Source organism: Alligator sinensis, unplaced genomic scaffold (assembly GCF_000455745.1).
Source record: "Alligator sinensis unplaced genomic scaffold, ASM45574v1 scaffold301_2, whole genome shotgun sequence".
NCBI classification, from domain to species: Eukaryota; Metazoa; Chordata; order Crocodylia; family Alligatoridae; genus Alligator; species Alligator sinensis.
This window is the reverse complement of record NW_005841874.1, coordinates 1,833,065-1,849,495: the sequence shown is the minus strand read 5'-3', so window position 1 is coordinate 1,849,495 and position 16,431 is coordinate 1,833,065. Positions and strand designations below refer to the sequence as shown.

The window sequence follows — 16,431 nt, the reverse complement described above, 5'->3', positions numbered from 1 at the left end:
TCCCCATCACTGCTCCTGAGCACATCAGAAGCTGAGACCTTGGGAGCGGTAGTGAGGAGCGCCCTCATTTCTAGGCTTGGCCCATGTGAAGGGAGCAGGTGGACTGGGTAGGCTTAAAGATGGCATCATCAGGAGTGCTGGGGAAGTGGTGTAAACATAGCCCAAACAAGCAAAGGAAAACCATTGCAAGCGTAACCTCTTCCCTTTTATCATCACTATTAGTGAGTGGAGATACTTCCGCTAAATCATGACCGTGCTGCAAAACACACAGTGGTAAACAGTGTGTGGGTACTTCTCTGCTGGAGTCATTCTGTAGACAGTCACGTTCCCCATTTGATGACATGCAGTAGACGAGGTCTCTTTCTGCAAACAGATGGCCCACGGACAGAGTCAAACAATGGAGCTGTTAGATACCCTGCGTGGCTCTTGTCAGCTGTTCTGGCACTCCCAACTGTGGGTACAGGAGCTGGAAAACTTGTCCCAGGACTTGAAGAAGCCACATTTTTCTCTTGTTCCCCTCCCAGCCGCTTTTGCGCACAAGACCACAGCAAATAAGAAACCCTCATTTCTTCCTCAGCCCTGCTTCTGGCCGACACACATGGTCACAGTCCAAGGAGAGGGTGAGGAGAAAGGAAAAATGTGACACTCCCCCAATTTTTTTGGGTGCGGGGGGGGTGGCAACAAAAAGTAATTCAACTACCATGTTTTAGTGCCTTGGCATCATTTCTTCAGGAACGTGAACTTGTTTTGTCGGCTTAGTGTGGGTTCTGGCTGGCGGACAGGGAAAACATCCTGACGCTGGAAACCCTCCCAGTGAACAAAGCAGCAGCAAATATGTCGCTCTGGCTGGAAGATGGGGTCGGTGGATCTCAGCTGTCTTTCTGTGACTCACTGTTTCATACAGCCCCATAGATCTTCCCCCAACACCGCCCTTCATGTCACAAAACAGCTCGATATAGTTATATTGAACTAAGATCCTACAGCCACACCAGCCATGGTATAATATTCCACTGAAAACACTGACCAGCTTCTTATGGACTTGGTGGTCCATGGACCAGAGAACATCCTCCATCTCCGCTCCCCACTTATGAGTGAGAGACCATCATTTTGCCGCTCATCTCCTTTTTGGGTGAGAGATGCATTTATTGTGAGGCCTAGACACTCCACTTCAACACTACCAGGTCTCACACACCATCCCTCCGTAACACAGACAAAAGGCTGGTCACAGTGATAGCTCTAGTCAATGGGACTCGCTATGGTCCAGTACATTGCTTCTGCTCCTCTCTTCAACAGCCCAAAGAGTGCACTATGCTACTGAACAAGGCTGAATTGTTAGGGCTGTCCTCGGTTTATTATTTCACATGGCTGCTGCTTGACACTGGAGAGCACTGGTCAAGAAAAATCAAAGCACTCAAGTTATATTATCATCTAAGGTGGAGACTGCCAAGCTCCAGTCAATGCTTGCTGAAGTTGTCAAGGCATCTTTCTCCTGACTTCAACTGACTTTGGAGCAGGCCTGTGGAAAAAAGACACAACTAGGTGGGCTTGTACTAAGAGCGTAGCACTAAGCCTTCCTAAAGAGACCTTATTTTTTTGTCTGAACATGGTGGCACAATAAATGCCCCAAACAGGGGCAGACCATCAGCTGGTGACAGACTGTCACAGTTCTGCTGACTTCAAGGGACCCGTGACCATTTACAGCTGTCAAGAACCCGTCTCCTGCTCCAAAGTTTGGGGATCTGCCTCTCAAACTTATTCGCTTTGGCATTAGCTACAGAGCAGTTGGGACAAGGCAAACTAGGACCTCTAAGTTCACACAGGATGGCATCAATTTTGTTTGATAAGAGGCTTCACAAATCCCCTCCGGCAGTATTCTCACCCCTCCAAGTGCCGCTGACTGCCCGGTTCCTCAGTGACACACAGCAGCATCCGACACCTCTGATATTTGGGGCCTCAGGTGGGACAAACGTGGCTGTCTTCTGGCAGGCTATGCTCCCCTCCTCTACAAAACTTGGAAGCCAAGATCCACAAAACAGATTTGTTTGCTGAGATTTGAAAGAGCTGCATTGAATAAATATTCAACCAAACACACTTTTGTAGTCAAAGCCTGAGAATGCCCCTCCCAGGGAGCTGCAGACCTATATTCTCAGTGTCCTTGAAGTGCTAAAAGCCAGTTCAAATTTAATTCTTTGCCCTGAGGATCTCTAACGAGGCCTTGCTCTAGCCCACGGAGCTATACAAGTACAACTCTCCTCCATTTTATGGGTGGAAAAGCCGAGGCACGGAGAGATCACATAGTTGTCAAAGGCTGAACAGCCAGTCAACACCAGGCTTCTCCTGTCCTACTCACCAGGTATTGGTTTCTTCCCAAGGTCAGCCAGTCCTGATGGAGAAATGCACACACTACCCAGGCCTCCCACAGTGAAAAGCCACTACCTAGTACTGGTGGACAATACAGGAGGCAGCCTGAATTTAGTCTGTAAGATCTGGCTCCTCATACCTGGCTGAGATGTGGAGACATGGGGCCTTTCACCTCCAGGCCAGGTGGAGAGCTCCCCTCACCTCTCCTTCTTACAGCTTTGTGGGAATCCTGTACCTCCACTTGCCTTTCGAGGTGGGGGCTCTCCAGGGAAGAGACTCTGAAGTGGGAAGTGCTGGTGACTGCAGGGGATTTTCTGGAGCTCCTGGTTTCCTGTCACTAAACAGAACAGCAGGGTCTAATGGATGGGAAAAGTTCCCCAGCCAAAAGCATACTGCATGGAAGTCCCCCTTGCAAAGAGGAATAGGACCCAAGTATGAGTCTGTTCTCCACCACCAACCTCCTGGGTGTCCTTGGACAAGTCACATAGCCTCATTGTGCTTCAGTTCCCTGCAGGCATAACAGTACTTCCCTGCATTGAAGGGTGGGTTATGAGGATCAATGGTCGTTATGCTCTCAGGTGTCATGGTACTCAGGAGACTGTAGAAGTCCTTTAGCTACCTGTGCAAGGGTCTGTTCCAGGACAAGATCTTTCTGCTACATCCGTTCACTTGCTGTGCCCAGGGTCCAAAGCAGTGACATTAATACACATAATCACCCTACAACTGCTTAGCTCCAGTGATATTCTGCTCCACCTCTTGCTGCTGTTCAAGTCCAGCCAACCAAGCTCTCTCTCTCTCTGCACTCCTGACAGGTTAGGGCTAAAGCACCTTGTCCGGGCTACCTGGCAATGTCCCTGTTCTGTGCAGATGGAATTCACCCCTTCGCATAAGACATGACACTCAGGCCTTCAGCTTTTTGTTTGCACAGGGCTGGATGACATTGTTCTGCAGGGCTGTTGCCTGCAATCTCTCACAAGCTCCAATGTGCTGACTGCAATCCAGTGAAATAATGGTGTAGCTCTGATGGTCCAAGGAACGTGCAGAAAGGAAGATGAGGTGAGGTCATGTCTTCTCCTGGATCAACTTTATAGAAGGGAAAGATGTTAGACAAGCTTTGGGGCACAAAGTGCCCTTCCTGCTTCTTTTTCAGATCTGAGGAAGAGCATTTTGTGCTTGAAAGCTTGTCTGACATCTCTTCCAAGTACACAGCTGGTCCAGTACAAAATATGACTTGACACCGTGCAAATCCCCGAATGCAATAACAAGCACCGAGCCAATGGAGACAGCAAAAGCTCAGAGAAATGACAGACTTTTGTGTGTTGGCTCACCTGGGAATGCTGGTTAAATATGTCATCACATTCAGAAAGTCCTCGTCAGGTATCTCGCTGAACCCTGCGTACTCTGGGAAGGTGATGATGGGCGCCCCGTCCTTCCCTCTTCCTCCTGAAAATGAGAGATTGCCAAGAGGTCAAAAGGAGGTTTTATGCCATAGGAGCAGAGAACTGGCAAACACCTAACATGCCACGGAGCGTGGACACACTCCTCACCGAGATGCTGTCTGACCCAACAGATATGATACTAGACAGTGATGAAGGAGGCCTGGGATGCAATATTTACCCAGATTTACCTCCACTGAGAATCTGACTCTTGGGTTCTCTTCCCAAATCTACCACTGACTTGCTGTGTGATTTGAACCTGGTCGAGTCCTTTCCCTTTCTCAACTGTCCATTTGTGGTAACACTTTATTATGCCTTTGGGATCTGCCAATACCTGTGATCTGACCTGTGGGGACCAAGTGGTTTTGGGGCAGAGGCCAGGTCTCCCTATGTATGATACATCACTTCACACAAAGCAACCCTGATCCTCACTAGGCCTCCGAGCACGATGGAAATAGAAGTACTAAAGTTATGAATACTCATGAACAAGGAATAACACGACCCCAGGAGCAAGCTGCCCCTGAGGCTTTAGTTCACAAAAATACACCCAAAGAGGGGAGTTGTAGCTACACCGATGGACATTGCTATCTTGTTATCCTCTTATTATGCTAAATTGCTCTGTCATCCAGGCAAGAGAGCTCCATCCTACACACAGGACGAGCTCCACTCCCTACCGAGTTACATGAAGGTGCTTTGCTGGATTCTCACTGGCAACCTCGGCACCAAACCCCAGGCTTGGCCCTCTGCCAGGCTTTGAATGGAGAGGCAACCTGGGTGGCTAAGGCCTCTCTCAGGTTACCTGTTATGACAACAGCCAAAAGTCACTAAGTTTAAAAAGACATACAAAAAACTAGAACTCTTGGTTCCAAAATGATACCTTTTATTAGACCAACTGGAAAATGGCAGGAAAATTGTCCTTTTCTGCAAGCTTTGATCCCGAAAGCTTGCAGAAAAGGACAAATTTCCTGCCATTTTCCAGCTGGTCTAATAAAAGGTATCATTTTGGAACCAAGAGTTCTAGTTTTTTGTATGTCTTTTTGTCTCAGACCCACACGGCTACCAAGTACACCCCTGAAACTAAGTATAAAAGTAACTTGGCAACTAGGCACTTCAATAGCCTAGTGTCCACAATGCAAAAATCCCCAGTTTAACCCCCAAATCAGGTGTCCCCGTGATTAGTGCTTGCTGTACTCCCCACCATGCTGTCTGGTAGCCGCCCCTGCTCCCCGCCACTCTCACCATCTCCTAAGGTGGTCCCGCAACCCCACTTGACACTAGGGGCCACAGCCTGAGCTGATATACACCAAAATATCCGTCCTCTCCCATGGCAGTAGGCTCATGCACACCACCTGAGAATCAGGTTTCTCTTAACCTGAGATAATACTGAAGTAGAAAGTGATTCAGTTTAACCACACACCTCGGTGGCCCTCCTGATCCCCAGCTGGCCCAGTTTCTCACCTCTTTGATATAATGTTTCCCGGAGACTTGCAAAAGGGCCATTTTTCAGCTGAGATGCCTGGCAAAGCAGAGGCTTTATTTGGACATTTTTAAATCGTTGACCCCTTTGGCGCTCTTCTAAAAATATCAGACTATTTTAGTTACAGACGGAAAAGGCCAATGGCATGAAAACACCCAGGACTGTCTCGCTGCCAGGGGCTAGACAGTTCCAGAGAGCTTCAAACCAAGTCCCAAACAGAAGGCAAGAAACTCCAATCATCATCAGTGCTGCACTGAATTGACTATGAAATAAATCTTATGGGTTAAAATAAATAAATCTAATTTATTTATTAAATAAATCTGACTCTGTCTTAACTATGGGGAAGGGCAAATGCCAACTCCTGCCTGAGGGCTGGCCTAATCCAATCTGTCGACAGGCTGCAGTGGACTGGAATCGCCCCAAATCAGACAGAATTCACCTCTACCGTTGCTGCACTACTTTATCTCTACTGTCCCAACGCTGCGGAGAGCATTCAAATCCTTGGATGGTTAGTTTCAGAAAAGATATTTAGTGCCATCTCGTGGGAAAGAAGGGCAGTGCCATAGGAAATGAAATGCAAGTCCAGTTCAGTGCACACACCCAGACGTCCTTGCATCCTTTCATTCTCACCTTCCTCCCATGCTTTCACCCCTCTCTGTTTCTGCAGCACACCCAGCCCCTCCGTCATGCCAGCAACTATACACCCTTCACCCCTTCCTGCCACCCTGCATGCACCGTTCTGGCTTGGAAGGGAAGAGTAGTGCTCTCCCTCCCTTGCTCCTCTTTCCCCAACCGTGGAGCAGGTAAAGCGGTGCTACTCAGCTCCTGCTGCTCTCATGCAATAGTTTGAAGAGTGAGGTTCGACACAGCCTTCGAGCTGCGGGGGCTGAAAGCCCAACTGGTGTCAGGATGGACCTTGAACGGTTTGTGGAAGGGATAATCTGAGGTCACCGTCCATGAGAGCAGAGACTGCAGCTGATGGCTTCAGTGGAAGTCCCCTTTGTTTTGGGATGTAATGCAGGAATTCATGAACACCTCACCTGGTGGATCCCAAAATTGGAGGCAGTTACAAAACCGGTCTCAACAAGGAGAGCAAAAAAGTCTTTTTCATTCTTCTTCCCCCCCCAAAAAAAATTAAAAAAAAAAAGCAATAGGACTCTGCCTGCTGATGCCTCCAATTTGAAGGATTCCTGAGGTCAGCAATATTTGGAGAATACTTCGAAGATGGAAAGGCCTCGGTCAGTCCCATGTACTGAAATCTGTGAGACTGCACGGATGTAGCTGAGGGCAGGTTTGGGACTGGAAAGGACGATCGTGACGGGAAGCGCATAACCCCCAAAACGTGACATCACACCTAATAACGGCAACACATGAGGAATGACATGGTCCCATCCCCACCCTGGCCTGCAGCAGTGACAGTAGCTGGGGATTCAGGCTGCAAGGAAAAATCTTGCTGTCAGTTTGGTTAACGAGGTAATGACAGGGGAGGGAAGCTCATTATGTACAAGCAGAGCTTGAAAGTGCTGCTGTGCTCCTGCCAAAGGATTTCCAGGCTTTTCAAAATGCCAGGGCTGTCAATGCCTTTCTTTTTATACAAAACTAGGATTTGCCGCAGTCTTTGCTGTATTCAGATCTCTATGCAAATTTCTGCAGATTGTGAGCTGGCGAATGACAGCCCTTGGGGGAAGCCACCCTCGCCATCCGGGCATCACAGCCAGGCTTTTTCCAACTGCTTAAATTACTTTAATTGGCTCCTGAGGGTACTAGCAGGGCAAGGGATACACATTATAAACCGATGGGGACAGCAGGGCCAAACCCTGCAGTCCTTAGGCAAAATTCCCGTGGAGGTTTCCAGGCGAAAGGACTAAATATGAGGAAAGGAGAAGGGGCAGCTTATTGGTAAGGTAACTGGAAGAGGAGGAAGAGGGGAACTGAAAAGGGCAGTTTAAGGAGAGACTGAGAGGAGGAAAGGGGGTGGGGAGGAGCGTGCAGCAGTGAAAGAGTGAGAGGTGTCGTCCCAAATGCGAGGGGAGCGTGGATAAGGCATGAAGTCAACGGGGAGAGGAAAAGAGAGGTCCACTGGAGCCTTGTGTGATTATGGCACGCTGGTCTCCGTGGCCAGCATTGCCTCTGGCCTCCTTTTCTCCCCAGCCTAATGACCAGGTGCCCAGGGCCATGTGAAGGGCCTTGGAGACCCTGGAGGTGTTGCTGGGGGGCCTTTGCATATTTAATCATTTGACCGCCGTGGCGGCGACCCTGCTCAATCATGCCTGCAGGCAAGTTTGCGGTATTTCAGCTCGGGCACATCCACGTGCTCCTGCTTGGCCAGGCTCTTTGCTTTGCACCCTGCACGGGAGAACATTACACATGCCTTGTCTCAGCACCGGCTCATGTGTGTTGGGGCCCAGGGCCTGGTCTTGTGCTTATGCCTTACAACAGCACTGCAGACGCCCGCTTACATCCAAGGTGGCTTTCAGCTCGAATGAATCTGGAGCCAGCCTCCAATTCACACCTCTGGAGCTGTGGAAAGACGCCTTAGTCACTCGTCCCAAGGCAGCTAACGCCATGGACCAAGGAACTAAAGAGCAAGAGGAGCGAGATGGGTGTGAGGAGCTATGATTCAGGATGTGGCAATGTCGCACGTGCCCTCGCTGCACTGGTGTAAATCAGACACTACATATTTATAGGAACAAATGCCCTGTCTGTGTTTCTAGGCATAGGAAATAAAAAAAGAGCACTTAAAACCTAATCGACAAGCACCGCGTGCTGTTTGGTTTTTGTCGTTAAAAGGAACTTTATCCAACGTCACTTCGGTTTCAATTTCAGGCTCGCATGCATTTCAGGTGCACTGACACAGAAGGTTTATTTGCTTTAAATAGTTTTTCCTTTGTAATGAGAAAAAGGAAAAAAAGTTACAAGAACATGTCTACCGATATAAAACATTGTTAAATCTCCGTTCTGCAGTGTAAGCTTGCGGCGGCATTTCACCTGACTGTGTCCCTGAATGGTTCTGAATTTAAACCATGTGTTTTAATTTGAGAACTAAGAGATGCTACAAAAGATCATTCTCCTTAACACGTCCCAGAAATCAGTGCCTGCTCCTTTTCTCCTTCTGTCCTCTCTAAAAGCCATCAAACTTGCTGCAGTTAGCCACCTATCTCTATTTTAGGAACTAATCCTGCTTCCACTGCACAGAAGACTGCTGCGGTTTACTTCAATGGGAGCAGGATCTGGCCCTTCGCTGGGTCTCTGATAAAAAATAAGCTCTGCTAACGTACTTCGTGACAGTTTGCCTCACATATTCATGCTTTAGTCATGGGATCGGTTGGTGCTGCCGCTGGCAGATCAGGCTCCTTTCTGACAATGCAATTACAAATAATTATAGGGAGAAACTGCAGATAAAATAGAAAGGGACAGCAATGCTCTCTTCTAAGGACACATTTATTTATTAATCCGTCAGCAATGTCAGGAGCAGGACTTTGCTAAGGGCCCCTATTCTAATGTGTGCCCGCTTTTGCCTAAGAATAGCAGCATTCTAGCAGTCCCAGATTTTAATGTAATTTGGCTTTAAACCCTGGAAGAAACATTACTTATGTGTAATCAACTGCAACTGTGTAGGTTCTGCCGCTGCTCCTGCAATCACATAAGGAGATGGTTATTTCTGAAAAGGGGGCATGGAAAGCAGCAGTTCATAATTAGAATCTAATCATGGGAACCTGGTTTCCCACGCACGTGGCGGGGCCAGCTCTTGGACACCTAAAGGCAGTGGTTTTCAACCTGTAGCTCACAGATGCCTGGGGTTTGCAGACTATGTCTAAGGGGTGCAGGAAAGATGACTATGACCAATCAAAAGTATGTGAATACCCACACTTAAAATCCAAAGGGGTCCACACCTCCATTCGAAATTTCCAAAGAGGTCCGTAAGTGAAAAAAATGTTGAAAACCACAGACCTAAGGTACAACTAGCTGTTGCAGGAAGCGGGAGGGGAGATTCAGTAGGTATTGTTCTTCTCTCGGACAGCACCCTGTAGTCCCGCAGCCTGCTGGCCTCTTCTGTGACGGCAACATCCCAGACAGGCTTGGAGTGTACACCGGGTTTTGGCGTAGGCAGCACAAACTCTGTTAATCTAGTTTACAGAGCCGGAGAAGATGTCTGCGTCCACGGGCTCCAGTAACCACACTCCCTTTGCATTTACTACACCACAGCGAATACTTCATGGTGATGAGAGCGTGATGATCAATCAATGGATAACTCCTACCTTGTGCTCAGAGACCAAAGGAGGCTGTTTGGGTGTGGGTGGTGGCAAAGTGCATTAATAGACCCAGTATTGTCAGACCTTTGGTTCAGTAGCCAGCTGAGTGGCCCACAAAGAGTCTGGATCAGAGAGGAGGATAGACATTTGCAGTCGCAGTCCTCTGCTCTAACTCTCTACTCTTTTAGAAAAGGATGCCCCTTGTGCTTTGTTATCAATTGCTAAAGGGAAAGCAATGCACAGCCAAAAAGTTGCCCTCATACCGAATAGAGATGTGCCACCCAGAAAGGAGCTCCAGACACATTACTACTTCAAACCAAACTATCTTGCTTCACCACAGCTGTGCAGGAGAGCTCTGGAGGAAACGGTCAGGAAGGGTTTTTGCCAGAACGGAAAGACTGCAAGCACGAAAGGTTATTCTTGGCACCCAAGCTGGGAAGGTGACAGAAGCCTTAGAGGTCAGAGAAGGACATGGCAGGAGGGCTTGACATTTCAGAGTCAGCAGTCGGATGCGCTGACAGTAATTTAGGAGGCAGGGATGCCCGATTTCCAGGGATGCCTGATTTCACTAAGGTACCATCCCGACCGCAGCCAAAACCACAAGCTCCAAAGCATCTTAGGCAGGCTGTCCCTACTGGCATGCCCTGGCCGGCAGCGCTTGTTCATGTTGCCCTCTCATGGCTGCAGTTATGAAAAGGTCATATCACAGTTTGCATAACTCAGTGCGGCTGCAGCAACTTCGATGGAGAGACCAATTTACAGGAAGCTGAGGAGTTGAATCCTTCATTGCGATACAAGTACAGGCAATGCAGAGGTTCTCTATTAGTGCAAGTCCTGATGGGCTGTCAGCCATGGAGTCGGAGCACCACAGCATCCGGGACCAGGAAATATTGTAGCCCTCAGGAGTCTTGAGTTTTCCATTCCAGAAGTAGTCAAAGGCTGAATTGCTGAACCATTTGTGGTTCCCCACTCACTAATGAAAAGCAGCCCCCTGCTAGGAAAAATGGGTGGAGCTGCTCAAATAGCAACTGAGGTTGAATTAAAGTGAGAACTGCTTGAGCAGCAGAAAGGGGAAGAGCTCTCAGACCTGTTTTCACTGGATGAAAAAATTCCCGATGAGCAGGAAGCTTTCATATATGGAAATCTGGCCATTGGTAGGTGCCAACCAGTGACCCTGGGAGCCTCATTTTGCATCAGACATTTTAATTTCTACTTGGCTGCCTAAGTGCTGATCCCTCATGGCTGTGAGGTCAACCCACAGACTGCACTAACTGCAGGCTGACATGTGCATGAAGCTGCAGAGAGCCTGAAACAACCTGGAGAGGTATTTGGATTGCAAATTGGCTGAAGGGTCGCACTCAGAGGGTGGTGGTGGACGGGTCATATTCGACCTGGGGGGAAGTGGGTAGCGGAGTCCCCCAGGGCTCGGTCCTTGGGCCCGCACTGTTCAATTTCTTTATCAGCAATTTGGACAACAGGGTGAAAAGCAACCTGTTCAAATTTGCTGATGATACCAAAATGTGGGGTGAGGTGGGCACGCTAGTAGGGAGGGAAAGACTTCAGCAAGACCTGGATAGGTTGCAAGGGTGGGCTAACAAAAACAGGATGTGTTTCAATACGGACAAGTGCAGGGTGCTGCACTTGGGCAGTAGTAACCAGCAGCACACTTGTAAGATGGGAAACTCCCTTCTTGAGAGCACGGAGGCAGAGAGGGATCTTGGGGTCATCATTGACTTCAAGATGAACATGGGCCGACAATGTGAGGTCACGGTCGGCAGGGCTAACCGGACCTTATCGTGTATCCACAGGTGCATCTCAAGTAGGGCCAAGGAGGTGATCCTCCCCCTCTACGCGACACTAGTCAGGCCACTAGTCAGTGCTCCACAGCTGGAGCACTGTGTCCAGGTCTGGGCACCCCACTTCAAGAGGGATGTGGACAACATTGAGAGGGTCCAAAGGAGGGCCACCCGCATGATCTGGGGACTGCAGGGCAGACCCTACGATGAGAGGCTACGGGACCTGAACCTGTTCAGCCTTCACAAGAGAAGGCTGAGGGGGGACCTTGTGACCATCTATAAACTCACTAGAGGGGACCAGAAAGGTTTGGGGGAGACCTTGTTTCCCCTAGCGCCCCCCGGGATAACAAGGAATAACGGCCACAAGTTGTCGGAGAGTAGGTTTAGATTAGACATCTGTAGGAACTACACAGTCAGGGCGGCTAGGATCTGGAACCAACTTCCAAGGGAAGTGGTGCTGGCTCCTACCCCGGGGGTCTTTAAGAAGCGGCTCGATGCCTACCTGGCTGGGGGCGGTTGAGCCCAGTTTCTCTCCTGCCCAGGCAGCGGGTCAGACTTGAAGATCTACAAGGTCCCTTCCGACCCGACTTCTATGATTCTGTGATTCTATAACCTGCTTCACGTATCCCGCTGGGATAGTGACTCTGAACTTAACTCTCTAGATGGCCTGTAAATGATTTTTTTTTTCCAGTTGGGCTTCAGATTTTATTTAGGTTCTTTATGGCAATGAAATGAAGCCTGAAAGATCTCCTTCACAATATTATTGTGAACACGTGTGCTGACCGGACTGGCTTTAAACGAAGACAACTCTTCTCCAAAATGTTCACTGGTTATTAGACTAAAACAGGAGTTAACAACACACAACATCCAGGTTTAAACAGGCTGAGAGATCCTTCTCCCTCTTGGATACTTCAAATGGTAAAGGGAAGAAGCTGCATCTTCAGAGCTGATGCCACTGGGGCTCGTAGGGGAGGAAGAGGCATTTCCTTGCTCCAAAATGATGATTTAGCAAAGGAATATTCCAGCAGTATTTTTCCTGTACTCACCCTTAACAGTTTTGTGGTGTTTACTTTTGTCAGACAGATCTGGAAATGCCTTTTCCTTCCTGTTTAGTGAACCATTTCCTGTGGCTTGCACATTATATGTTTTTTTAATGGTCTCCGGCTTTGCAGGTAACTGGGTTTCTGAGGAGCAAGTCTCACCTTTCACACCAAAGGAGTGACAGAAATGCCTCCAACGAGGCACTGAAGTCTGTGGGCATCCACTCTAGCTTACCCCGATTTATCAGTGCCTGAAAACATAGCACAACTTGAACACAATGTTGTTTTAATCAGCTTCATATGTCCCAAGAGCAAAAGCCCAAGCTGCACATCCTCCATAGGAAGCTGCCTCAGACTGGGTTTTCATGTCTTTCTTTAAAGATGGTTAGGTTATAAATGGAAAAGAGGGGCACTGCCTCGGAGGCCCAGCGATGTTCCTGCTGGAGTCAAGAGCAACATTTCCCACTGAGCTCCATTGCAATAGCGCCGTCCCCACTCCCTTGCTTCGATTTAGAGGACATGGCAAATCTAGGCCCCGTGAAAGAGGTCGGGTTTGCAGCCCTGGTGTCATCCTTTGACATAAGACAGTTCAACGTGTTTGCAAGTAACCCGGATGCACCCAAGGTGTGCCCCGTCCTCAGCTGGATAGGATAGGTGGGCAGGCAACAGTGCTGTGAGAGGGGTGCTGTGACGCGGGTACAGATCCCTCTATTCTCCATACAGCCACACCACACAAAGGGTTTTTAACGATATACAGAATTTATTTAACATATAAAGAATGATATACAATTATATACATCTCAAAGTAATAGATAATATTAGAGAAAAGTAACCACTATACACCCTTATATACACACATACTTATAACTATATCCGGGAATGGGGTTGCGCACGGTATGCTTTGAGAGCAGCCCACTGACCCAGGACCCTGAGATCCTTAAAGTAAGCCACTAGGCCCACAGGGCGATCCCATGCAAGCCTCCAGCAGGTAAGTACCAGATTCCTGATATAATACTCAACCAATTAAACAACAAGAAAAATAGACTCCAATAGAAAATAACAACCTTAAAATTATTTACCAGCTAAAATATAATGTAACTCACACGGTACAACTGGTTTACAAAATACTAGGTGCAGCTCCCCATTTTGCAGGGCACACTCTCACCCAGTTCTCTGAAAGGAGGGGGCTCGGGGGTCCCTTTTCTCCGGCCCCTCCCCTGCGAAGCCCCTATTCCCTGAACTCACGGCTGTCCCGAGTGGGGATGTGGTAGGCTTGTTTCCCCCACACCCCGCCCCGTGTGGACCCAGCTGCTGCTCCAGCGTGCCGCAGGGGGTTCCTTCTTCGTAGGCCAGGGTCCGGCCCTGGGCACCTCCAAGGCCCCGTCTTCTGTCGAGACGAGGGGTGAGGCTCAGCCCACCTTTTCTGGGCCCAGGCCTGGTGTCCCGTAGGAAGAAAGGGACTGGCGATGCTCCAAGAGCGCCTTAGGGCAGGTGCCCCTTGACAAGGCCTGAGCGGTCTGTCACCACTCCCAGGGCTTCATGCACCGGGGTGTGCACCGTGCAGGCCCAAGCAGGCTCTCCCTGCTCCCAGGGCTGAGGCTCTGGCGGTGGCTCCTCCAGCGGTGTCTTCAGGAGACTAGGGCTGGGGCAGCTCTACTTAGCTTGTCTCAGCTCTGCCCTTCTTCTCGTCCCTCACTGGTCTGGTCTCCCAGCTGAACATGCTGTTCTTTTATAGCCATCCGGGGCTCCGCCCTGGATCGCAAAAGGCCCAATCAGAGCGAGGGGCGGCGAAAACCTCGTGGGGACCCCTCTTCACGGCAGCTTTGCCCCGGATCGTAAATGCAGCAATAAGGAGAAGGGGGGGGGCACCCTCTCCTGATTGGTGGAAGAAATTCCACCAATGGCTCGGCGTCCTGCTCGAGTCAGCAAGCTGCGTGCAAGCCGTGTTGCAGCCGGCGCACCCGCTACATGCAGCATAGTCCTCATAAGGAGATTGGCTTTTCATCACCATTTTACAGCCCATCTCCCACCCACTGCATCTGGTCTCATTGCCAGTTTAGTAGTCATCAGTCAAAGGGCTGCTCGCACCGTAGGCCGAGCCACCAGCAAATGCTTCATATGCCATGTCTTGGTATCCCCTGCTTCTCAGTACCCAAAAGACTGGTGTTATATGTGCAGTGGTGCTACTAACTTCCCTTCTGCCCTCTCTTATCCCACCATTTCTGCATTTGTTCTGCCCTGGCACAATGAACCAGCTCGACGCAGCTGATGTAAGCTACACCAACAGACAGCTTCAACGCAGGTGATCTGCGTGAGCTGGTCCTCATAGGAGCATAGAGAAGTAGGGCTGGAAGGCACCTCCACAGGTCATCTAGTCCAACCCCCTGCCTTCATAAAACTACTGTCAACTCTGACACAACACAAGACCAAAAGAAATCTCATAAGGTTCAATAAGGATAAATGCAAAGTCCTGCACCTAGGACGGACTAATCCCACACACTGGTACAGGCTGGGGACCGACTGGGTAAGCAGCAGCTCTGCAGAAAAGGACCTGGGGGTGACAGTGGACAATAAGCTAAATATGAGCCAGCAGTGCGCCCTTGTTGCCAAGAAGGCTAACGGCATCCTGGGTTGTATTAGCAGGAGTCTTGCCAGCAGATCAAGGGAAGTGATTCTTCCCCTCTATTCGGCATTGATGAGGCCCCATCTGGAGTACTGTGTCCAGTTTTAGGCCCCCCACTACAGAAAGGATGTGGACAAATTGGAAAGATCCCAGTGGAGGGCAATGAAACTGCTTAGGGATCTGGGACACGTGACTGGTGAGGAGGGGCTGAGGGAACTGGGATTATTCAGTCTGGAGAAGAGAAGGCTGAGAAGGGATTTAACAGCAGCCTTCAACTACCTGCAGGGGGGTTCGAAAAAGGATGGAGTTGAACTGTTCTCAGTGGGGGCAGATGACAGGACAAGGAGCAATGGGCTCAAGTCACAGCAAGGGAAGTTTAGGTTGGATATTAGGAAAAACATCCTCACTAGGAGGGTGGTAAAACACTGGGACAGGCTACCCAGAGAGGTGGTGGCATCTCCATCCTTGGAGGTTTTTAAGACCCAGCTAGACAAAGCGTTGGCTGGGATGGTCTAGCTGGGACTGGTCCTGCTTTGAGCAGGGGGTTGGACTAGACGTGACCTCCTGGGGTGCCTAATTTTCTATGATTCCATGATTCTAAGATTCATAGATTCATAGATGTTAGGGTTGGAAGGGACCTCAACAGATCATCGAGTCCGACCCCCTGCATAGGCAGGAAGAGTGCTGGGTCTAGATGACCCCAGCTAGATGGTTATCTAACCTCCTCTTGAAGACCCCCAGGGTAGGGGAGAGCACCACCTCCCTTGGGAGCCCGTTCCAGACCTTGGCCACTCGAACTGTGAAGAAGTTCTTCCTAATGTCCAATCTAAATCTGCTCTCTGCTAGCTTGTGGCCATTATTTCTTGTAACCCCCAGGGGCGCCTTGGTGAATAAATACTCACCAATTCCCTTCTGTGCCCCCGTGATGAACTTATAGGCAGTCACAAGGTCGCCTCTCAACCTTCTCTTGCGGAGGCTGAAGAGGTCCAGGTACCCTAGTCTCTCCTCATAGGGCTCTCCTCACAGGGAGTGTCTCTATTATAACAGAGAAAAGCAACCCCCACCAGTCTATACCGATCTGACCATGGGATAAAATTCCTCTTGACCCCAAATATAATATTGGTCTGACCCTGACCAAAGGGGCAAGACCTTCTAGCCAGGAACCTCTGGCTTTAAGTCCCAGCAGGAGCATTGGCATAGCTCAGTCAAAATCCCCAGCTTGGGCTAATGGCTCGGAGAAAGGCAGAAAAAAGGGGAAGGGGGCAACCAGAAAAGCCCAGGAGCATGTGACATACCCACAGTAAAAAGTAGACACAGCCTGTATCATCCCCTCCTATAGCACACAGCCTTCCTTCTTAGCAGAGCTGGGCTGCTGAAACCACCCTCCCCATTACAGACCCTTGGAGCAGAGGCCATGGTACATAATGCACATTTTTAAGATGCCT

The 16,431-nt window shown here is 49.4% G+C and overlaps 1 protein-coding gene across 1 annotated transcript in view; it reads right to left on the bottom strand.

The window, feature by feature from the left end:
• The window catches only part of MCF2L2 (MCF.2 cell line derived transforming sequence-like 2), a 219,630-nt gene that overhangs the window by 181,460 nt on the left and 21,739 nt on the right, over positions 1-16,431 (bottom strand). The window contains exon 3 of the mRNA XM_025195968.1: positions 3,690-3,804. Within this exon, the coding sequence (XP_025051753.1) occupies positions 3,690-3,804 (115 nt within the window). The remainder of the gene's footprint in view (positions 1-3,689; positions 3,805-16,431) is intronic.